General features: G+C 28.7%; 1 protein-coding gene across 4 annotated transcripts in view; it reads right to left on the bottom strand.

Annotated features, from left to right (window-relative positions):
• The window catches only part of LOC107439305 (sodium/potassium-transporting ATPase subunit alpha), a 123,609-nt gene that overhangs the window by 13,386 nt on the left and 84,961 nt on the right, over positions 1 to 25,262 (bottom strand). For 2 of the 4 annotated variants that reach the window (XM_016051861.3, XM_071177037.1), the window contains 12 exons: positions 23,049 to 23,301; positions 19,066 to 19,334; positions 18,770 to 18,968; positions 17,821 to 17,932; positions 16,843 to 16,975; positions 15,505 to 15,697; positions 14,796 to 14,971; positions 12,774 to 12,910; positions 11,394 to 11,611; positions 8,606 to 8,707; positions 7,020 to 7,174; positions 5,073 to 5,167 (listed from right to left, as the gene is read on the bottom strand). In XM_016051861.3, the coding sequence (XP_015907347.1) occupies positions 5,073 to 5,167; positions 7,020 to 7,174; positions 8,606 to 8,707; positions 11,394 to 11,611; positions 12,774 to 12,910; positions 14,796 to 14,971; positions 15,505 to 15,697; positions 16,843 to 16,975; positions 17,821 to 17,932; positions 18,770 to 18,968; positions 19,066 to 19,334; positions 23,049 to 23,301 (2,042 nt within the window). Of the gene's footprint in view, positions 1 to 1,649; positions 1,745 to 5,072; positions 5,168 to 7,019; positions 7,175 to 8,605; positions 8,708 to 11,393; positions 11,612 to 12,773; positions 12,911 to 14,795; positions 14,972 to 15,504; positions 15,698 to 16,842; positions 16,976 to 17,820; positions 17,933 to 18,769; positions 18,969 to 19,065; positions 19,335 to 23,048; positions 23,302 to 25,262 lie in introns of all 4 variants that reach the window. The other 2 variants (XM_016051862.3, XM_016051860.3) reach the window with 1 other exon arrangement.

Genomic DNA, 25,262 nt, shown 5'->3' with positions numbered 1-25,262 from the left:
ACGGTGTCAGAAATTTGTTAGCACCGTTGTCATTCAGTACGCCGGGAATATAAATGCTTGTTTTATGCAAATCTTGCAAATAATTTCAAATTATCTGTAATATAATTTACATTAGTTGTTCTTGTTCTAAAAAAACTCTAAGTTAAATATTCTATTACTATGAAAATAAGGAATTAATAAGAGAAATTTGCATTTTAATTTTTCGAAAGATCTATGAATATATTTTCAAGTGCACTGAAAGTACTCGAAGAAAAAGTTTTACAAATTTTTTTTTACTTTTTCAAAATAACGTTGCTTAGTATTACCCTGTGTTTCAAAATTATATGAATGCAATACTTAGAATTTAAAAAAAAGATGTTATGCTAACATGTTTAAAATGTCGGATTAACTGCAAATTCTATCTTTATTTCGATATCCAAATTTTTGAGACATAAATCAATTATTTAAGGAAAAAATATTTTCAAAATTAACAAGAAATTTCTAAAACAAAAAGTTAGAAAATTCTTAAATAAATGAATTATTTTTAATTTTGATTCACAAAAAAAGATTATTTTTATGATTTTGCTGCATGACTTGAAGTAAAATATACTAAAATCTATAAAATGTTTCACATTTTCTTAAAGAATAAATTGCTATATTAGCATTTTTTTTATTTCTGCACTTCTGATATTTCCTCTGCAAAGTTTTTTTTCCGTCTCTTTGTTAGCCTCAACGTGATGCACCGCAATAAGGCACAGCTTTGCATACTTAAAAAAACTGTTTAATACTTATTTAAAAAAACGCTTACCATAATGTGTTTTAAATTTAAGTTTTCTTAAAAAATATAGATTCCATTTAGGCTATGCAATTTTGAATTTCAAAGAGTTCTAATACATTTTTATGAAAGATATATGCATTTCAAAAAACTTTAGACTTATAGAAAATGTTTGCAAGAGCTTAATGTTTGAATAATATGTAATGTAATAAGTTTCTATGTTTAATTCGTACAAACGACGCTTCCTACTATGCATTCTTATATCCAACTAGTTTTATTTCTTGTTATATAGCATTTGGTAGGTTTCGATATCTATTGCCTCAATTTTTGAAGTATGTCTCAAAAATAAGATGATCTATGAAAACACTAAGATGATAAAATAATATCAGTTTATTAAAATTTAAAGGTTTTTAGAAATTTGCAGCAATTTTTTTCTCATAATCCTGTTGGAAATTTTTACATTCAATTTCATCTTCTAAAAGAATTTATTGATATTGACGGCAACTTTTTCAAAAAAATTACTGAGAAGTTTTATGATTAATTTTCAAGAAGGAAAAAAACACTCTCCGAACAATTTTATGAAACTTCTATGCTGATTTTAATAATTAGAAATAATTCGACTGGAAACAATTCTTTTAATTTTTCGAAATGTTTTTTAACTGCAAGTTTTCTTACTTCATGGATCACAGTAGATAGTCCGTAACAGATTGATAGATGATAGATTAAAAATTTAAAATTCCTAGTTTAACATTTTGTTTTTATTTAGTAAATAAGTTTCGACTCAATAATTGAATGAGTATTATTGAGCTAAAAACTAATTTATTGGATTGTTTACTTATCTTTCATTGAATGGATGATGAATTTGCATTTATGAAGAATTCTCACATGAACATACCTCTCATTCACAAGTTTATCCATGCTAGGATCACGTGGTTGCCTTTTCATGATGTCACTCTCGGGGGCTTCGTATGCTAAGGAAATGGCAGGTACCTGCGGGACCATACTCCTTATGTCAATAGTATTCAATATTAAGTACGACCCATAACATATAATACTGCTCGCAAATATACTGTACATTTATTTTTTAAACTGTACATTGCGATGCAGTATAACACTTAATATGTGAATGATGGTTAGCCACCTAGACCAACAACAATGAAGCAACATTGCAGGTTGGCAACAGTTCAGCAACATCGATTCTATGACATGCAATAGATGAAGCCATGCAATTTATACATCTTTCTTAATTGGGTCAATGTTGCATAAATACACAGCTTTAGGAAAAATCTCGATTTTTGATTATATAGTTTTAAAAATAAGTTGTTCACTCATCATACTACATGACAATTATTTAATTATTATTTTTCATGTAATTATTTAAACCTTTAAACTCAGAATTTATTTTGTTAGAAAAAATCAAAAAATTAACCAGAAATAATTAACCACTAATTTTAAAATGACCTTTGATTCATTTTATTGTAGAAATGGGAATTAACTATTCTTGATAATGTGCTTGATAACCAAACCTTATGCATATTATTCACTACTTAATTCGCTTACGCTTCACGAGCTTTAAATAAACTCTTTTCATTTTCTTTTCAATATTTCTTGTTAAAAAAATTAGAAAAATTTAATTTAGATTTAACGGATGTAAAAAAGATCGGCTTAATTCAATCAAAGTCTAATAAATGAGACTCTAATTTAGTTAAACCAATTTGTTTTCATAAATTTCAAATAATTTGTTAGGATTAAGTTTTTTTTCCCTCGGAGTAAATATGTTTTTTATTGTTATTATGTTTTTATTTGAAACTTCTAAAATCATTCGCAAAGTAGTATAATGTGAATTTTGAAATTATCAAATATTTGTTACTTGAAACATTAAGTATCTGAATAATGAATTATTTTAAAAGTTTAATTAATTGAATGGGGCGCAAAGTATATTGAAATCTTCCCTCTATATAAATATCTTTAGAACTTTTCCGGAAAGTTTTAATAGTATTAAAATATTTTAGTTATTTGTACTGTTGTATTTTTTAGTTATTATTATTTACTGTTTTTTTTTCAATAAATTTTTCAATAAATAAATTCAAATGAAATTTTTTAAATTTTAAAAGCTTTAGGTATAGGAGAATCAAAAGACAAAATGGATGGATACAAGCTGTATTATTTTGGGTTCAAAATATAAAAACCATCGAAAGCTGAAAAATAAAACACACCGATAAAAAAACAACAAACTTAATATGGAACAATGTTTTTTTTTTCCATTTTAGCACGTAAATATTCAAGAGCATATTAGATTGCAAATTTATTGGCACTCTGAACATGCAGACAGCGGTAGAGCAGGCAATTTCTTTTTTACATAATACAATACAATGGATAAAGCAGAGCATTCTTCACGGTTGTAGTTTTTTTATTTAAATACGAAAAAAAAAATCAAGTGATTACTTTGTTCTTTTTCAGAAACCTCTTTAAGACCCACAGAGAAATTTCTTTGCAATCTCGAAGATTTTACAACCTTTTATACATAAAGAGTTTTAAAACATTTCCTGTGATGGGAATTATAACGCGCACTTAAAAAAATAAATAAACATATAATGTTTTTCTTTCACTTTTGTAGCATTCGATTTACTAGAATCCATTTAGAACGATTTTTTTTCGAAACAATTTGTAACGTTTTGAAAAAATTCTTAGTATTTAAAATGTATTGATGGTTGTGCTGTACAATGTACAACGCTTTTTTATTAACATTTTTTCAATTCCAAAAACACGATAATACGCAAAATTCGAATATGATTCAGTTGGCTTAAAAATTATATTCAAAAGAACCTTACCAGCAACATTTACCATTTAAGAGTGAGTTACAAAATGTTTTGAAGCTTTCGTAAGTTTTTAGTGGAATGTTTTATTAAATTTTATGGAACAAAATGAAGCATTGAAAAACTCACATACTGCCATTTTGTTTTAAAAGAATGAAATAAGAACGTCAGTTAGAGAATTAATATTTTAAAGATTTTTGAATTAAGAAGTGATTTAATCATATTCGAGTATTGCCTGTTACCGATTTTGAAACAGAAATTCTTGTTTAAAAATTTTTAAAACAACCCTTAGCCTCAGAAGCAATCCTCTTAATTTCATTGAAACATTTAGAATTTTCTGAAATAGTTAAATTGTTGATAAACTTGTTGATGGATCAAGAACAATTATTCTCATTTAGAGGTTAAAATATTCAAAACTTTCTTTAAAGTAAAACTTATGTACAAGGAAGTTTTTTTTTATTATGTACCGACTAACTTCTTACTATTCACGAGTTATATTTTAATATTAATTTATACTAACATTCATCAATTTATTTAAAGTTTTTACCCTTTAAATAGTATAGTATATCTTGATAAATATTATAAATATCACAGCGTTTTCATTCTGATGTTGTTTAATGTGTTGTAATTTTGATAGTGGTGCAGATGTTTCGTATATAAGACGTGATGTTCTTCAACATGTTTCTTTTTTAGTTTAAAAGTCACCACAATTATATAAAGATATGGAAATGAAGCAAATTGCTTTTAACAGCAATGATGAATTCAAATAATAAGTTCGTTGTCAATAAACCAGCTTGAATCATACATGAATTTTAAATTTTATATGAAGTAAAGAGAATGAATAATGAAGTGTGAAGGGTTAAAAAATGGAGGAAACAAAACTAAATGAGAGAAAAACGCTATGATTTTCCTAGCGTAAGCTGAAAAGTTCAGTCCACAAATTTTTATTATAATATATAAAATAATTTCAAATATAACTCTGGTAAAAATTTGAAATCACGCAATGCATGTTCTTTATTTAAAGGTACCGAGTTATTTAGAAAATTATGAGCATAGTAATATTAAAAGAGCTTTTAATATTAAAATACTCACATGAATTAGTTATTTTTTTCATTAATTTTAAAAAAAAACATATTAAGTTCCTTACACAAGACAAAAACTGGAAAACATTAAATTTCCGGGGAAAATCAGCACATTTTTTTTAACTAATACTATTCAAACACTTATATAAAAAAGACATGCTTTAATTTAATACGTAGTTTTTATGTAAAGTGAGTAATTTAGATTTATTAATGCATTTGATTTAATTAATTTGACTAACGCATTCGAATCTATTGATTTGAATAATGCATTAAATTCTATAAATTATGTAATGATTATGATTTATCTGATATGATTGACGCTTTCGATTTAATTGATTAGTTAATCCTTTTGATTTGAAGTGCCAGTAAATGATTTGTTTCCTCCACGTGCTGATGATAGGGGTGTGTTGATGGAATTACCTCTCATTCACTAGCTTATCAAATTTCGGGTCTCGAGGCCTCCGTTTCATTATATCGGATTCGGGTTTCTCGTAAGCCAGAGAAATAGCCGGCACCTACAGGAAAGTAACAACCACCACAGAAACAAATGAGCAGAACCCACACATGCAACAACAACATTCCATACATAGCATTCCAAAATAATGTAGTACACACAGAACAACAACAAAGATCAAATGCAAGGCAATTAGATGCTTTTTCTTTTGCAATAAAAATATGTTTTCACAATCAGAATCAACAGTGGCATATATTTAGGAATATTACAAATTAAATATGTATTAATAAGGCAATGAATTGACTTTTTCAAAAATTTCTAATTGAAACGTAATTATTTTTTCAAATAATTTCTGCCATAATATTTTTTATTTAATTTATGTTTAAGAAATTAATTTATTTTATATAAGTTTTGTATTATACATTATATGGAAAAATAAATAATTTAGTTTCAGAAAAAAATATTGAATTTTATTAGAGCATTCCGAAAAACTCCGTTAAAATATAGAATATTATTGTAATAAGATATATGCGATAATCTTAAACATTAAGTAAAATAAAAATATCTGAATTGTATTAAATAAAGGTAACATATTCAATAGTTATTATATGAATAGGAATCTCAGAATTATATAGACTAAAAAATCGAAGAGTCTTCGGTACAACTCAGAATTCGATTGATAAAAAAAAAACATGAGAAATTTCTATGATAATTGAATTATTTCATACAATCGAATATTTAAAAATCTTTTAACAATATGGGAAATTAAAATATCAGAATTAGAAAAATAGCAGAAATTTGTGCGAAAATATGAATATTGCAAGAAATCGGAACATCAGAATTATGTTAATTAAAAAGTAGAGGAGACTTCCGAACAATTTGAATTATTTCAGAAAATTATAATTAGATTAATACAGAAAAACACGTGAAATTTTAGTAAAAATCTGAAATAGTACATAAAATCAGAATTCGACACAAATCAATTCGGAAATTTGAAAGCTACAGAATTTAATAATCTGAACTTGGTGTTCTGATTACTATGAATCATACTGATATCAGTTACAATCATATCGTTAGCAATAAATGTTATTTATAATACCTTAATTAATATTAAACTTTAACATACTTCGCAAACTAAAAACAATTTATTATCTACTATTTGCAAAAGAAAAAAGAAATCGAAATTTGGTTTTAGATTTGAAAAAGTCAATGCACCAAAATAGATCAATGATGTTTTAATAATACTCAATTTGAAATAAAGTTAGCTATAAAAACAATTATTATTTAAAATATTTATAATTATAACACATAATAAAAGAAGAATAGGAAAATTAGATTTCGAATTCTGGGTTTTCCTAATTACTTGAAAAAACAACAGTATTTTCTCAATTTATTAAATAAATAGGAAAATTTAATTTTGACTACTTTTAAACTCCTTATTAGGTATTATATAAAAATAATTTTAAAGCTTTTTTTTAAAGAGTCACTACATTAAAATACAACTTTCAAGAACTTTTTTCATTTTAAAACATTCTATATTTTAAAAAAATTATTAGTTTAAAAATTTAATTATTACATTTCTTAAAAATAATACCATCTTTTTGAAAAATACAAAACTAAGCACTTGAAGTAACCAACGTTACTGATATTAAAATATAAAAGTAACCAACGTTAGTCATATTTAAATATAATTGAATAACATTAACAAAAATTTAGGCAAGGGTTTAGTCAACAGTATTTTTTTAAAATTATTTTTCAGTTATTTTGTGATAAAAACAATTATTGATGATATTAACTCGAAAAAATATACTTGTTAAATGTATTCAGTAAAAAAAGTTTTAAAACACACACGCACACTCAACTGGTAATAAAAAGTATTCGTGCTGTTTGCCATGCAACATTTTTGTACTTACCAAATCAGTTCCAAGATCTATGCACAATATAGTTACTGTTCCTAGCGGTAGAGGTACGTCAGCCAAGATGAATAATAGAAATGGTGTGATTTCCGGAATATTACTAGTTAAAGTATAAGCAATGGATTTTTTTAAGTTGTCGAAAATCAAACGACCTAAAGAAAAAGATTATCTTATTTCCGTGGTGTTCTGTAAACACTGCTCTTCATACGTATGTTTTAAGGATCTTGTCAAAAAAGTCATAAGAATCTAAAGTATTAGGATCTACATTGAAGAGATTTTAATGGATTGTTTATATCCGCAACTAAAAATGCAATGAATAATATTGTCAATGTCAATTTTTTAGCTGTACTGCGAAATGGAAAATAATCAAGTCGAATGAAACGAAGTAATTAATAATATAAACATGGTAGATGTTTAATAAAATAGGAGGTACTATAATATGAAATAAATAACTTAAGTATTTTGTAATAACAGAACAAGTTTTGCACTACAATAAATTATAACTAAAATATATGAACATTTAAGTAAAATTTCCATAAAAATATAATAAAAACAATAACAAATCAATAACAGTTTAAGATACTTTTTATAAAGCAAATTACACACTGTTTGAAATTTTTCATATAAAATGGCTAAATAACAATTTATTTAGTTATTTTACCATAATCAAGCAAAATAGTCAAATAACCATAAATAAGATGGTATGCAAACTGTTAACTGTGAGAAACATCGTTTATCAACTGCTTTCATCTAATGAGGTTAAACAACCAGAATTTTATCGCTCCAATTAAGCCCGCCCTATGAAGTCAATTAGTTTCTTGTAACTGTGTATAGATTTTAGCCGAGAGGGCTAATAATAGGCTATAACCGCCAGAACTGGAGTTCAAGTCTGAGCGTTAACACCACTATATTTCAGCTATTCCCTTCAACACATGAAGAATTTATAATGTCCCGCACTCCTCAATTTGCGACCCTGGACTATTAAAACACGATACTTCAGATGACTCATAGATAATAGCACCACAAAGCTACTGTACACAATAAACTCTTGTATATCTCATCTCTTACGATGGTTGAAATAACCTGATAAACAAATTAAACCACATTTCACCGTTTATTTAATAAAACATAACTCAGCCATTCCAATGCCCATTACCTAACGAAAATCCCTGCTCTAATGTCCAGTTAAATTTATTTTTTACGGTTTTGAAACCATGCTAATTGTAAATGGTTAAAAAACTGTATAGATTTGTGTTCTTGGTTGTCTAATCATGCGAGTTGTAAACAGTTTTAAGACCGTAAAGATAAGAAATGTTCTTTAATCGTAATCTTTACTGTTAATTGGATAGAAAGATTGCAATAGGGTTTTTTTTTTACCGTAATTTTTTAATGAAAACTCTAACAGTGCGGTAGTAACCTCTTCGGAAACTCATGTTTCTAAAACTTGCAAATCATTTAAAGTGTACCAGAGAAAAAAAAATCTTGTATTAATAAATTCTTTCAAACTTTTTAAAAACAATTTTCAAGAAATTAATTTCTACATCGTGTAACTAAGAATTTTATGTAACTAAAACAAATTTTACCTTCTTCGACTCCTGTTACAATTGATGCAAAATTATCATCTAACAGAATCATGTCTGCAGCTTGTTTACTCACATCACTACCCGCAATACCCATGGCGACACCTAAATAAGTTTTTAAAAATTTTTTTAAAAAAAGAGCATTTTTTAGAAAATAAAGCAATAAATAACTTTTACTTAATTTAAATAAATAAATGCAAACATTTAAATAAAAAAATTATATTGCTCACTTTCTCAAATGTTGAATTATAAATATTTAAACTTAGTGGGACAAATTTATAAGTTGCAGACAAAAATAGAAATATAATTTAATTAAATCAGCATCGATAAAAGAGAATTTCATAGCTGATAAAAACATGAGTATCGACTGACGTATCTCTCAACATCATGCCATCTGCTGTATTTGTCCAAAAGCACGGCTGTTAAACGGAAACTAAAATTTGAAATGAAAAATTTTAATTTTTCCTAGCTTGAAAATTAAATGTCATAAGAATAGATGAAGAAATGAGAATTTAATAATGAATTCATGCAAATTCTATAGAAAGTGCTTTGGCCGAAGATGTGCTTAACTTTTATGCTGAAAGATTTGTAATACTTTTGCTTAAAACTTTCTTGTTGAAGCAATACACATAATTTTATACTTATATCATTTGTAGCATTTATTTGTTTTACACTAATTCTAAGCTGAATGTAAAAAATTTATAGGCTCAGTTTGGTAAATCTACAAAAGTTTTAGAACATATATGATAAATACAAAGGGTATGTAAATACATAAATTCTAAGGGTATATGTGATAAATTTCAAGACTTAGACTCACCGAGCAAAATAGTATTTTGTAGCATGCTACACAAAATATATATCTGTTAAAAGATTTTGTCACATGTTATTGTCACGAGCTAAACTCACTGGTACGAATTAATTTCCGTAATGTCTCTTAGATAAAAAAGAAAAAAAATAAGAACTTATAACTGACTGACATTAAGGAAACCCATATGACAAAAATTATAAGTACTGATCCAATAAACGGTTCTTTTAAAAATATTTAACAGAAAATACAACAGATTGTTAACAAACTGACATTTCCAAATTTAATACCCTAATGCAAGTTATGCTGTAAAATGTATTTCTATTTGTTCAGCAATTAAATATTGTCAGAATATATAAAGAGAGAATATAAATTTTGAAGAGAATATGAAGTTTCCTCTAAATATTTAATCGTTTTTTTACAAAAAAGTAAAAAAATAATTCCAAAAAAACACCATCAAGCAATTTTTCATTAAACTTTAATGTATGAAACTTTATAGTGAGTAAAACAAAATACACTTAACCATTTTTTTTAAAAAAAAAAGAATGGTCGATTACTATCCGCTAAATTATCAAGCAAATTTCTGAAAGGAGTTATACCTCCACTATTGCTATTTTCTTCAATGAAAAAATTTATAATTTAACATTTAACTCAAAACATTTTAATAATCGATATTACAAGCTTTAAGATGATACACAGTTCTGAATAATTTGCGCTGAATCGTAATATGCAAACATTGAAATTTCGATTCAAAACTCATGTTTTGTAATTGATGAAAAAATGAGGGTATTTACAAATTCGCAAAACAACTTTTCTAATCATCATTCTAGACTTGATAAAATCATTCTAAGATTCAATTCATATTATTCTAAGACTTTATCAAATAAATTACAAGAATATAATTTGAAACTTACGTTCTCATCTCATAGCATAGTCACTTTACTATGCATAAACGTTATTTTTAACTGTAGAGGTTCAGAGGATGGTTATAGATTTTAATGATTACCCAAAATAACGTTCGAAATATATTGTATTAATATTTTGATACGCTCAAGTAGTTATTTAGCAAATTAGTAATTTGGTCACATTATTTATGCTTTTTGAACTGAGTTGTTGAATAATTAGTTTCAATTTTATGCCTTTCCTCAACAGACCGTACTTAATTGTTGAAGGGGTGGAGACGGGAAGGGAAACTTCCAACATAAGCTAATTATGGATATTTAATTTATTTGGCATTATTTTTCGATGCATATGTAAAATACAAGATCACCATCCAATCACAGTTTGATGTATAAAGTGTGTGGTATTTTAGATTCTCAATTCATTTTTTCAGGCAAAATTATGCCAATAAAATTTAGCAATTAACAGTTTTTGATTGGTAGTTAAACAATATACAGTTGCCTGTTTTTAGACTTTTGATAACTACCCTTGTTTTTATGCAATTAAGGTTAATAGAATATTTTAGCGTCTTCCAAATCAGTTTTCTTCAGTTTAAATTGTAATAAAATTAAATTTTGGAAATTTAAAAACTGAAAAGCGTGAAACTTTAAATTATTTACTCAAAACCACAAATCGCATCATTTTATTGCTTTAAAGTTATGAGAAAAAATTCATAGGAGTATACTAAAAAGTATCACGTGCTATTTCTCCTTATCTAAATAAAATGACCTCTTTACTTTCTACTGTTTAACAATACTCCTTGTACTGTTTAACAATACTATATTTGTTTGCATTCCTGCATTTACCTTCCAATGAGGTAAACCTGGTACGAATCTCAGTGATGGCTGGTCGATACAAATTCCGCATTTTGCTGAACACCGACTACAGTGCTGACATAAAATATCCTCAGTGGTATACGGATCATGGGTTAGAGTGCCCTTGCTGTCAGGCTAAATGTTGGAGAATTTCACTGTTTTCCTCTCCATTTAACTGAGAGGAAATGCCCAGGTTCTAGAACTTATGTTTTTAATGAAGATGTCTACTTACCGATATCAGCTTTCTTGAGTGCAGGTGAATCATTGACACCATCACCAGTGACTGCCACGATAGCCCCTTGTCTTTGGCACCCTTCCACAATGATTAGTTTCTGTTGTGGAGATGTACGGGCGAACACAATTTCTGTGTGATGCTTCAGAATATTGTCTAGATAGTCACACGCCATGTCTCGAAGTTCAGAACCATGGACAACTGCAGCTTTTGCATCCCTGTCAAAGCGCACAAAACAGATTCTTATTTTAATGCATGTTAAATTAACGCGCTTCTTTTCCGCTTAATTAAGTTTTTAGCATTCAAAAGTTATTGAATTTATAAGTTTTAAAAATAATGGAAATAAGATAAGTTGTAAAAATTCTAATGTATTTATTCCAATTTCTTTTTCACCCAAGAAATTCACGACTAAATTCTGTAACAAAGCAATTAAGAATTTTAGTTATAGTTGCCATTTGAAGGACATCATATACATTAAACGCGGACATTTTACGTGTGTTTCTTCTTCTCAATGCTATCTAACAATGAGGTTTTTTCACCAACTGGTCAAAGTATTGGTTTTTTAAGATGTCTATCATCATTCCCCCTCAGGCATTCAGTTAAACATTTTAAATAGCAGAATTTTGCTTTTAACACTTGCTTGAAAAGTTTAATTTGCTTTCGAAACTCATACAATTTGTTTAGTCATTTAGAGCTAGTAATAGTGTTTTTAGTAATTTACTTTGTAGATTATAGATTCTTTGACCAATCCCAGGCTCACTAAAGGTTAGTTTGCTTAAAGTTGGTTAGCAGTTTCTGAAAACTCTTATTTATTAGCTAATTAGGGGTTCCTCTCCCGATGTTAGCACTATGTATATTTCATTGGTAAAAATTTCAAACAAACAAAACATAAACACACTTTACCAAAGTGGCGACACCACGCAAATTCTCTGCATTCAGCTGACTAGTTCATACGGGAAAACCTCTGTTTAAGGAAGTATAGCTGAAGATAGTTAAAGGAAGAAGAAAAAAATAGCTGAAACAACTCTTTGCTATTCATAAATAACTAGCTTTCTTTGATACAAAATGTGTGAACGTTAATTGTAGAATTTATCGATCTCACAGCTAATACGTACTTTTTTAATAATTTATATTTCGGGAGAATGCGCTGCTAACACTAGTTTAGATTTTCAAAACACGGTGATATAGCTATTAAAAATGGAATTTTCCCAATTCTACTTATCTCTGATATTGTACTCACCGCTGTATAAAGTAGAGAAGTATCTAAAAGCAGCACAGTATCAAACATTTTAAAGTAATTTTGAGATGTGTTTGGATGTTAAATTATCGAGAACATATAGGATACATAAGATTGAATTCCTCAGTAAATTTGTTTTGTACCTTGGATTAACGTCTTCCACTGGGATGTTTAGTCTAGCAGCGATATCATCTACAGTTTCGTTTCCTTCTGATATGATACCTACGGCTTTAGCAATGGCCTTGGCAGTGATAGGATGATCTCCAGTTACCATTATTACCTAAAAAAACACACAAAAGTAGTATAAGGAGACAGAAATTCTGTTTTCTCCATAAATATATTTTGAAGGGATTTAGAAAAAGGTGCTAATTATTTGTTCTTCAGGTTCGATTATACTTTTACAAAAAAATTCATTTGCGTTCATATGAAAATTATTCAAGGGAAACGGAAGGTCTAATTTTACTTTAAATAAATGTTTCAGAGATTAACAAACTCACAAAAAATATTATTAATTACAAAATTAAAAAGCAAATTAATGTAAAGGGGTTTTGTTTGTACCAAATTTTTATTTTTAAAGTTCAATTATAGTATTAATAGTACACATAAATCAAGTGCCACGAATGCAAATTAAAGTATGCATTAAACCAAGGGCGAGATATTCAAATAAAAGTAAATATTTAATCAAACTCAAAAATATGAATTTTCAGATGTATCGAATATTTTATAAAAAAATATTCTAAATAACTTTTAATTTTCTCTTGAGTCAAAATACACTCTTCTCAATAATTGTCTTATTTGAAGAACTTGCAATGCTCTTTCATTATGGCCGCATTTTTGGGTGGGTTCTGGCTTTCTCCAGGAGAGCATGGAATGGAATGGGTTGTTGGTCTTCATTTTGGTTTCTTAACGACATCATTAATTTTTTTGTCAATCAAAGCAACATTCATAAAAATATCGATTTATAAATAGTTTTATGTAATTTCCTATTGTTATAAACCAATTATTACTATTTCCAGATCAAACCTTCAACTATCTCTCTGTATTTGCATATAAAAAGATTATTCGTGATTGCTCGTTACTTTTGGTTTTTCTTTTAGTTTTTAAAACACCCTGCATGGCTCAAAATCTCCACGTGTGTTGGTGGGGTTCATCGAATCCTTATAAGAGATTTTTCTTTAAGCATCTCTAATTTTAATATTTTTTTTAAACCTAATCATTTTGTCTTAGTTGTAGTCTAGTCTTTGACCTCTTTCCCATTGGCTTAACTAAACACATTCTCTTACTCAATGGTCAAGCATTCTAGACGTGTGTCCTGCTAAATTCATTTGCTGTACTTTTATGTGTTCCACTTTATCGGGATCTTTATATATTTCATGCAGTTCAGAATTTAATCTCTTTTTTTTCAAGAACAGCTTATAAGAACCCCACTTCCAAAATACTTATACAATACTAATACAAATATAAAATAAGTATGCATTTTTCTTTTCTTTTGAAAATTAAAAGGGATTTCTCGTCCAAATTTCGTAGTCCATGTAAATACCCCAATGAATAAGACAATATATTTCTTATAAGGCAATATATAATAGTAAATTACTGAAGAACCTTGGGTAGTGAGAATAATTTATTTTTTGAAACAAGCTTTATAGTACTATATCAAAATAGAGAAAAAAAATGAAACTTAAATCTTACATCAAAATTACTACCAGTTAGCAACATCTAGTTGTACATAAACGCATCGCCCCTTTATAAAGTTAAAATTTCCGCATAAGTTTCACGCGTTTTATGAATTTCTCAATAACTTCTCACAATTTAAGGTACGGCAATTTAAGGTACGGCAAGAAATTATTCTATGCACGTCTCGTCGTAGGAAGATCGGTTTGTTTTGTGGTAATCCCACTCCGAACTTAATTTGGATAGGCAGTTGACGAAAACAGCTTAAATTGCTGTGTATACGCGCATTTTTTTATATCTTTACTTTTGAGCTTATGTTTTGAATTTTAATTTTTAAAAAAAACGTGTCAACTAATATTATAAACTATCTCCCTGCGACTACAGTTCTAAGTTTTAAAGCAAATCAGTATTCTGATTATCGTAAATAGATAAATAATATTAATATCTGCAAATATTTTTTATCAAAATGGAGGAGAAAAAGCCATGAATCCTACTTTGATTCCAGCACTTCTGCACTTCGCTACTGCATCTGGTACAGCAGCTCGAGGAGGATCAATCATGGAGACAAGTCCCAGAAACCTGAGACCAAAAATGGGAAAGTTCTCTTCGTCGGCATCAAAAGGATAACCAGGCGGAAATTTATCGGCAGGTAAGACGAAATCACAGAAACCTAAATAGGGAAAAAAATCGCATAATTACTAAGATATACTATATTTCAAAATAGAATATATAAAAAAAATTTAGAAAAAAAGAAAAAAAAAACACTGAAATATTGTAGATTAAATTAAATTTTTATACGCGTGGAATGCTCAGTTTAGAAACCCATGAAACTTTTTTTATGAAGCAAACTTACTTAGTGAAGAAAGTAAATTTTAATAAGTCTGAGAAACTTCAGAGTTTGAAAATTATATTGCCTGACATGCCAATGGCATGCAAACAAGCTAATCTGGCATGTATGTTTCACCCTTACATCCCTAGCATACTTTTTCATTTTTTGGTTGCATAGTTTATTTATTAATTTTGAAGGGAATGCAATTGCGTAATTGCTTATGCTGCAGCTGTTTTAATAAGATTAAGAATTTGACAATTTAAATCAATCTAAATATGCTTCTCTGGAGGAAAAGTTTTCTTTTTGCATTTTAATATTCTCTTCACATTGATTATTTTAGTTTATTTAGTTTAGTTTTTCTAAATTGTTATTACCAATGACTCTTTCTCCGAGTCCACCAAGCTCAAGGTATGCGTTGTTGAAGGCTTCTTTCATTTCCTCGTCCATCACTTTCTCTTCGCCCTGTATGTAGATTGTAGAGCAACGATCTAGGATTCTTTCGGGAGCTCCTTTCATGCATAACAGGTAGAAACGTTCACCATTATCTTCTACTTCATGTATTGTTACCTGTCATTTCGAAAAATATTTGAAAGAAAAATTTATACTAATAATAGCTCATAGTCATAAAATGGACAAAAAGGAAAATCGACGTTCGAAAATGATGAGTCTAATATTTATTAAAGAGTAACAAAACTAATTAGAATTTAAAATCATCAATGAATTTCTCAATAACGTTAAATTTAAAACAACTGCCGTAAAATGCTGCAACTTATTTTAATAAATTTATTTCATGGCAAATATTCGTAATTTTAGAAAACCGCAAAATAGGAATTGGTGAAATTATAAATAGAAATTGATTATTGTATTGGTGAAATCCAGCAATTAAAACTTAACCGATCAAGAGCGGTTCGACCGCAGATTCTCTCTAGAGTCGGCTGCTTTGGTTTTTAGTTAGTCTTGAGAAAGTATCTGTACTTTTCGCGAGCTCAAACGAAATTGTCCGTTTTCTGTTGTTATGGAGCATTTATATTTAATCTGATACTTTTTTGTGATCTTAATGCAAAATTATTGTAATTTATTTAGAGACCCATAGTCTATTAATAGGTTATCGACAGAGTGAAATGTGAACGTTTATTTACGTTTAGGAAATACCCCATTTCTGCCATAAAATTATGGTGTATTGGGATATAATTACGGTTACCTAGAATTAATTCTGTGAATAATTGCTCTTGAATACAGTCAATGATTTTCTTTAGAATTTATTCTATTAAGAGAAAGTACCGAATAAATGTGTTTTTCTGAGTTTTGATGCAGTTTAAACTTGCAGTCAGCCACTGTTAAAAAAAATTTAATAAACTTTTCAATGAGGACTCATTACGCCGTCTTTTTCTACAATTAAATTTCAGGTGAAAACAAGCAGGGAATGGCGACTCTTCTGAAGTTTCTTCATTTACTTTTGAGCTCAAATTTTACTGTAATATTTTTGCAGTGTGGCATAAGTGAAAACATATAGTTAATAAGTTACATGCAAAAGTAAGGAAAATCCCATTGGGGGCCAGGGGAGGGTCATGGAGAATAAGAGTCTACAATTTCGTTACCAACGACATGATTGTGGCAATGTGGTCAGCATTGGGCAGCAGCTTAGTTTGCGTGTTCTAAGGGAATATTTGGCTACATTAATCTCTGCAAAGATTAATAAACGTTTAACTTACGTGATATTTGTTGGTGGAGTTAAAGGGAATTTCACAGACTTTTGGATTTTTGTTGCGGTATTGTGTAACACTTCCAACAGCCAATTCCATACATTTTAAGATAGCTGATTCCGAAGCGTCTCCTGCACACTCCCTGAAATTAAAAGTGATTCAGTATCGTCTGAAAATTGATGTCTGAAGGTTATTTATTCCATAGGTCACAACAAAAAAAAATTTGATAGCAAACAGAATTTATATTATTGAAATATTGTTAGAGTTCTGAAGGAAAAAAAGCAATATTTCAATGATTAAAAAGGAAAATAATTATAAAATGAGGAAGGAAATGGATATAAAAAAGAAAAAACTATAGTACTAACTTCACGTAAGAATATATTGTTTGATTAAAGTCAAAAATGGAAAAAGAATTTTTTATGTATGGAATCAGTAAGAACTAACAATGATCATTGCAAAGAAACACTTCTAAGAATGAATTTTAGTAAAAATTATTTTTCCAGTATTATTTTACGGTTTAAAAATATCTTTCAAGTAATATCTTCTGACTAGTAGCAAACGCCATAAAGGAATTTTTCAGAGTATTATTGAATGAATATAGAGAGCGTTAGAAGGGACTCTTCGATATGTGATTTTATGATTAAGAGGTAATGCTTTCTTTCAAATGTTATTTTCTGTTTAATAGATTTCTTTCAAGTAATATTCGTTCGCTAATATCATGTGACACAAAGGAATTGCTCCTATTATTTTTTGAAGGTTGACTGAAAGAAATTGTTTTCAGATTTACTTGTCGAATGAAGAAACATTCTTCGAGGTCTGTTGTAATTATTATTCATTTAATTATTTAATGGAATATTTCAGGATCATACTACTTATAAAAATGCAAACTAAATTAAGTAACTTTTCGTATTTCTTTTTTTAAAAACTTAATCTATTTTCCAAATTTACTAGAAAAATTCTTTCCTTTTAGTAAACACGCATAAATACCTTTTTAAGATGGGAACACTGTCTTGTCCAGCTTTAAAATCTGCTCTACTACAAAGGCAACACACTCTTGCTAATGCTTTCCAGCCAAGGGATGATTTATCATATTGAACACCTAAAATAAATTTTTTGAAAAAAAGTTGTTATTGAAAAATTAAATACTAGTAAAAACAAGTGGTATTGAATTGAACAGTTGTTATAACAGAAAATATAAATGTCTAACACGAGCATTCAATATTCGTCAATCGTCATTACGACAGCAATGTTCGTCTTTTGCTAAAACTTTTCTTTTTATATAAATATGTTTTTTTATTGTATATTCATGAGAGTAGGGGATACTGCATTATCTGACCTTTATCTAGATCTGACTATTGTTACTTTTTTTATCTATCATCAGGGGTGTGATGTATAGAAATCAGGTATATCAACATCTCTTTCTTAATCCACATTATAACTTATGAGATTATGGGTAACTATATTTCTAAAAGAAAAATTTCGTTGATTTAGGTTCTTGCATTTTGTGACAAACAATATTTCTCCTAAATCACCTAATTCCATGAAATTAATTCTACCTCCCTGAATTAATTCCCGATTCCATGAAATTAATTATACTTCTATGAATTAATTATAATTCTATGAATTAATTCTAATTCTATGAATTAATTCTAATTCCATGAATTAATTCCTAATTCTGTGAAATTAATTTCTTTTTTTTTTATGGAACAAACAGTAAAATTGCAAATACACGCTAAAGAAAGTGGTTGAAACACATGCTAATTGTCAATGCGATAATGATTAAGCGTAGAATTTGTACATACTTAGATGTCATTTATACATTCGTTAGAACTGCATCAAGAAAAATGGATCAGGTAACAGAAGCATTGACATTCACAATAGAGGTTGACATTCACAAATGCGAAATTAAGCTCATGCTTTCGATGATTAAACTTACCTGATTGATCTTCTGTTGTATCAGCTTCAATGATTTGGTTATCGAACCACATGTGAGCTACCGTCATTCTATTTTGTGTTAAAGTTCCCGTTTTATCCGAACAAATAGTGGATGTTGAGCCTAAAGTTTCTACAGCTTCCAGATTTTTTACAAGGCAGTTCTTCTGGGCCATTCGTTTGGCAGTGAGGGTTAAGCACACCTAGATACAGGAGCATTTTTATTTATTTTTATTTCTCCATAAGTCTTACAAATGGAACAAAAATATATATGCAAGCAGAGAAGAAGGAGTAGCTTACTGTAACGGTGGCTAGTAATCCTTCGGGCACATTGGCGACGATGATGCCGATGAGGAAGATGACGGCATCCAACCAATGGTATCCGAGGATGAAGGCCGTAACGAAAAAGGCCATTCCTAGGAAGACAGCCACCCCTGTAATGATGTGAATGAAGTGGGCGATTTCTCGAGCAATGGGAGTATCTCCCATCTCCAGACCTGAAGCTAAATTGGCAATTCTGCCCATCACAGTTCGATCTCCGGTATTGATCACAACACCGCGGCAGGTACCTGCAATGTCATAAATTCCATTGTTAAAAATATATTCGTGTAAGCAGTCTTACTAATATAATTGAAAAAGTCATTAGAAAAACGGGTTAAGAGACATTCTATTGAGTGTTTTTAAAATGTCACTTAACACTTCATCAACTAAGTTCTTCATTTACTTTTGTACGGCAGGTGCCTGCAATGTCATAAATTCCATTGTTAAAAATATATTTGTCTAATTGAAAAAGTAATTAGAAAACGGGTTAAGAAACATTCTATTGAGTGTTTTCAAAATGTCACTTAACACTTCATCAACTAAATTCTTCATTTACTTTTGTACGGCAGGTGCCTGCAATGTCATAAATTCCATTGCTAGAAATATATTTGTCTAATTGAAAAAGTAATTAGAAAACGGGTTAAGAGACATTCTATTGAGTGTTTTTAAAATGTCACTTAGCACTTCATCAACTAAGTTCTTCATTTACTTTTGTATGGCAGGTGCCTGCAATGTCATAAATTCCATAGTTAAAAATATATTTGTATAAGCAGTATTAATAACATAATTGAAAAAGTTATTAGAGTAACGGGCTAAGAGACATTCTATTGAGTGTTTTTAAAATGTCACTTAACACTTCATCAACTAAGTTCTTCATTTACTTTTGTACTTTATTCATTTCCTTCAGCCCCATTTCCTTATTCAATGGATTTTTCGAATCTTTTTTATTAATGTAGTATTATGAATGACACATCTATTTTACTTAAATGAATTTCGTAAAAGTATTGTAGATAGATGCCATTTTTATTATTATAACACTAATTTTGTTTAAAATGTCTGTGCAAAACGTTAAACATTTTGACGATTCAAATATTTTGAGTGTAAGTAGTTTAGTTTTATAGTTTGATTTCGAATGTCGAGGATGTACTGTATGCGTGGATGCACTTGGAATGTCACTAAAAACAATTTCTGAACACTAAAAATGGTGGCAACTACATTACACAAAAGTGGTGATCTATTAAGTGTTCCACAACACAAAAAACTAAGGATAGTTCCTACTGTAGTGAAATACCTAGAATGTTCTTTTATTTTGCTTAGTGTAAAGCCCCCACTATGTTTGCTATTCAGTAACACTAAAATTTATAATTACAGTAAGATACGACTTATATAAGAATCAGTAAAGTTATTTGTACGCTACCATATAAATTAATAATCAGTAATTTGGATTGCATACAGACACTAACTCTTAAAATAAAATTAGTTTGTAAGTCAAACATACGCGTAGCACAGTGATATTATTAAGACGAATTTGAACTACTCTAAACAGAACAGAAATGGACAAAAGTTACACGTTATAGAATTATTTAATTCAGTTTTCAGAGATAGTTACATATTAAAATTTAAATATCCTTATGAGACGCAATTAAAAACATGCATGCATATTTTAACAGCTAACTTGAGTTTCTGTCAATGAAAAGTAGCATTGAAAACAACCAAAAACATTCGTCAACTCGTTATCCATTGTAAACAATTACAGACGATGTCCGAAACGCACCATCATTGGAATTTTCGGAAGAGAAAATATTTAATGTATGGTGTGAAGGCGTGTGGTTCTGGTGTACACTTTTTGAATTTTAAGTGCCCAGAGTTTTCATAGGCTATTTAAATAGTATTTAAAAGCTCATTTTGGTGTTAACTTGAAGAAAAAAATTATTCACGCAATTTTTAGGTTTATTTAACATTAATTTCGGAGAGATATTACCAGAGATGGGCAATTGTCATTCAGAATAAAGAATAAAAAATGATGAATAATTATTCAGAATCTTTCTGAATAATGAATAAAGATTTATTCATTAGTCAGAAATATTTTGAGTAAGGAATAAATCATTCATTGTTTTCAATCGTTATTCTTTATTCATTAGTCAAGAATAATTGAACAATTTCACTGCTCAAGAAGAATGGGCACGGAATATTCTAATTGACTACGATTGTGACTAGTACTAATAAAACGTGCAAGGTAATAAACTACTTGTAATTATTTTTATAAATTACAAGTAACGATTTCAGATAAAAAGTGATTATCATTACCTGCAATCACAAGACGCGATAACTGGTGAAAATATACATACGTACGTACAAATGCGTACGTATATGCGTACACGCAAAACACGTACAAAGGTATTTATACAATGGGTATGCTCTCGCAATGTACTTGCGTATGCACTATGTAATAGCAGTTTATATACGGTAGTTAGCTCATACAACGTACCCCCATATATATAAATACAGGCGTACATAAAAGAGTTGGGAGTCGAATACAGGAATCAATTACAGACAATTACAGCTATGTAATCAATTACTTGTAATCGTGGTTACCATTTTCAATGTCCATGTATTCACGTAAGCTCAATTCAATTTATGTTTATACAATTATGCATACACTCGATATATATATGTATATATATANAAACACCAGAGTAATAATTTGCTGTAAACTAAATGAAAAACATCATATTTACAGCTGTCGAGTTTTGCTTCTGATCTGAGAGGAGTACCAATGGATTAACATTCAAAACACAAAAACAATTTAATTCAATTTGAAACAGGTATTTTTAGGTATTATTACTATAAAATCAAAACAGCGGCTAAAATTATTTAAGAATATCGCTTGCATTCATCAGAAAATAAAAGGAGTAATTAACTAATGGATGTGTAAGCCTGTAATGTCGGAAAATGTTATTTCCATTTGGTGTTTGTAAATAAATATTTAATTATCATGGTTTAAGTAAACCTTTGCCGATTACAGATTCCCATGTGCAAAAAATAAATTAATATTTGTTAAAAGATTTCATTTGTTTATCCATTTATTTCAACTCGCAATTGGCAGTTATCAAAAATTGTTCTATTCGCAAGTTTGCCGGATCCGACATATTTCCTCTACTTTTATAACGTAAAGCTTAAAATAATATAATTTTAAAATCTATTTCTCATCCAGCGACAATTCGAAGCATTTATTTACACAATTTAATTGCCTGCTTACTATTAATCTCTTTTTATTTAAAACTCAAAATGCGAAACTTGTTCTTTAAAAATGAAATCAATAGTAAGCGTAGAGATATTCTATTTTGGGAATTCAAGGCTGAAAACATACCATTGAATAATAATTAGATTTATATTTCAAAGGAGGAGTTATTTTTAGAATCTTGTTCCTCTTTCACTTCCATATTAGGAAGCATTAAATGATTTTCCATAATGCGTAGAGTTACAAAGGTATGTACGACTGGAACCTGATTACACCAATCTCTGTAATATTTAATGCTGGACCGAAGGTTTTCGCATGTCTCTTGCTGAATAACGTGTACCAATAATAATTTGCCGGACCCATCCAGAGTCTTGTCCACACCCCCTCCCTTGTGGAGTGAAAATGTGAACTGTTATAACCACCAGCAGCATAACTTTTAATAAACCTTGTGATAACTTATTATGGCTTTTGACTTCATTTCTAAAGATGAATACACCAATGATAACAGGGATGTAGCCCTGTTATTATAAGNGAAAATGTGAACTGTTATAACCACCAGCATAACTTTTAATAAACCTTTTGATAACTTATTATGGTTTTTGACTGCATTTCTAAAGATGAATACACCAATGATAACAGGGATGTAGCCCTATTATTATATATATATAGTAAGAGAAAGAGTAGAGAGTAGATTTTATATGTATGCATAAAAAAGACTAACCTTCTACGCAATTCGTTGAGAAGAAAGCCACATTTTTTGTTTCTAGAGGGTTTTCATTGGTCATTTCAGGTGATCGGCTTTGGGGTTCGGACTCTCCGGTCAGAGAGGAGTTGTCCACTTTACAGGAAGATGCGGAGATTATACGAATATCCGCTGGTATCCGATCACCACCTTTCACTTCCACAATCTCACCTGCAACAACGCCTTCTGCTGGAATTGTGTATTTTTGACCTTCTCGTATTATTGTGGCATACTGAAAACACAAGTAGTCATCCGATTAAGTGAACAGAATTCCACTTCTTATTTCTTATATTGAATAAATAATATTAATTAATAAAACTAAGTAAATAACTAAAATAAAAGATCGTTGAAATCCGACAGCTGCTTCAGCGCTATGGGAAAAGTTTCAATATCACTGTCAAGTTAAATGAAGATGAGATAGGGAAAAGAAATTTTAGTTATTAATTTTATCATTATCATTGATTTATCTTGATTCTATATGCCCTTCAAAATGTTTTTCTCTAAATAAACATACGTTGAATATTTTTTTTAATAAGAATCCCCAATCGGAAAAGTATGGTACAAATAATTTAGGCAGGAGAGTGGTTATAAGTTTAGACCCCTTTACTTTTTGTGTATTTCGCTGTATCTGGAGAGTTTTTTAAGCGAATCAAAATATTTCCCCCCACAATTATAAAAATCATCTATCCATAAACAATTCTGCATAAAAAATAATTTTTAATAATTATTTAATATTTTACTTAACAGTAAAAAAAAAATGTTGAATAGTTAGATAAACAAATTTTTACATTCTTTTAAACTGTGTATTTTTAAATGATAAAATATAAAACTTTGAGTAAATTAGGTCAAGCAGCTTTTGAGTTATAAAATATTTTTTTAAAAAAATTGCATTTTTAATTTTTTTTTCTTAAGAACCATTCGATCAATTTTTCTAAAAAGTTTTACTTTTTATTAATATTTACTTAGTTGAAAATGGTGTAAAATATAGCATAACTTACAATTAAAAAATTTTGACCATTAATAAATAAAGTAATCAAAATATTATATAACTATTAAAATATTTTTTGCATGAAAGAATTTTTAGATAAACGATTTTTATAATTCCGTTTTTATAATTGGTTGCAATATGGTGCCCTGAAAGATTGGCCAACAAATTCGCGATACTGATATCTGAATGACGATGTCAATCAAGTGGACATTGGGGAAAAAGTCGAAAAAGTCTTTCAAATCGCGGCTGCTCCCTGTATTTTCACAGTCATAAATCCAAATCTGCCGGTAAAAGGGTATGTTTATTCTGAGAAAGTGAATTTTTGTGTCTGAATCTATAACTTTTAATAATTAGCCCTAGTTAATTAGCATATTTTGAGCCTGCCCTTTGAACCATTATTAAGATTAGCACACTTACTACATTAAAACATAAGTTATTTAAATATCTTATTTTCTGGTTTACTGTAATAGTCATAGTATAAAAACAACTGTCTGTTTTCAACGATATTTCATTTGTGCTTTTTTATTTGCTTTCTTTTTTTTCTGCGTTATATTTTGATACCCTCTTCTTTTCAATTAATTAAATTAATTTATAATAATTTTACAAATAAAAATATCAATGAACAATTTTCTTATCGCATTGACTTTACAAAGATTGCACCTTTAATAATCCCGCTAAATTTTAATTCACCAAAATATTTATCATTGAGTTAGTGAGAATTGAATGTTCTGATTTCAGTATTTGTATTAAATTCCACATTTTATAAAAAATTAAATATGATGCTTCTAGAAATGCAATTGGTGACTTCAAACTAACATAGAAAATAAATAACATCCGTGCTTTATCAAAATAGTCTACATGCACACTAAATCTAAATGAATCCAAATCTGTCACGCCCTACATTCACTTACCCGCTAAATTATTTTTTATTAATATCTGTTCATTTTGTAATATATTTTTACCTAAAAGAACTTTTTTTAATGTTACATTATTATGTGTTAAATGAGTACTAATATCTTTGAACTAAATGAGTATACGCAAATATATTTATGATTAATGAGTGAAACTTAAATCGAAGAATATATTCTTTACTTTTGCGTTAGACGAACTCTGTTAACGGAATTTTAAAATTGATTCTTATCAACTATTTCAAGTTGAACTTATAAGCAGCAGTTAAAAATCAAATTGCATGTATAAATAAGATC

This window comes from Parasteatoda tepidariorum, chromosome 1 (assembly GCF_043381705.1).
Source record: "Parasteatoda tepidariorum isolate YZ-2023 chromosome 1, CAS_Ptep_4.0, whole genome shotgun sequence".
In the NCBI taxonomy this organism is placed as follows: Eukaryota; Metazoa; Arthropoda; class Arachnida; order Araneae; family Theridiidae; genus Parasteatoda; species Parasteatoda tepidariorum.
This window is presented reverse-complemented; position numbering and strand designations above follow the sequence as displayed.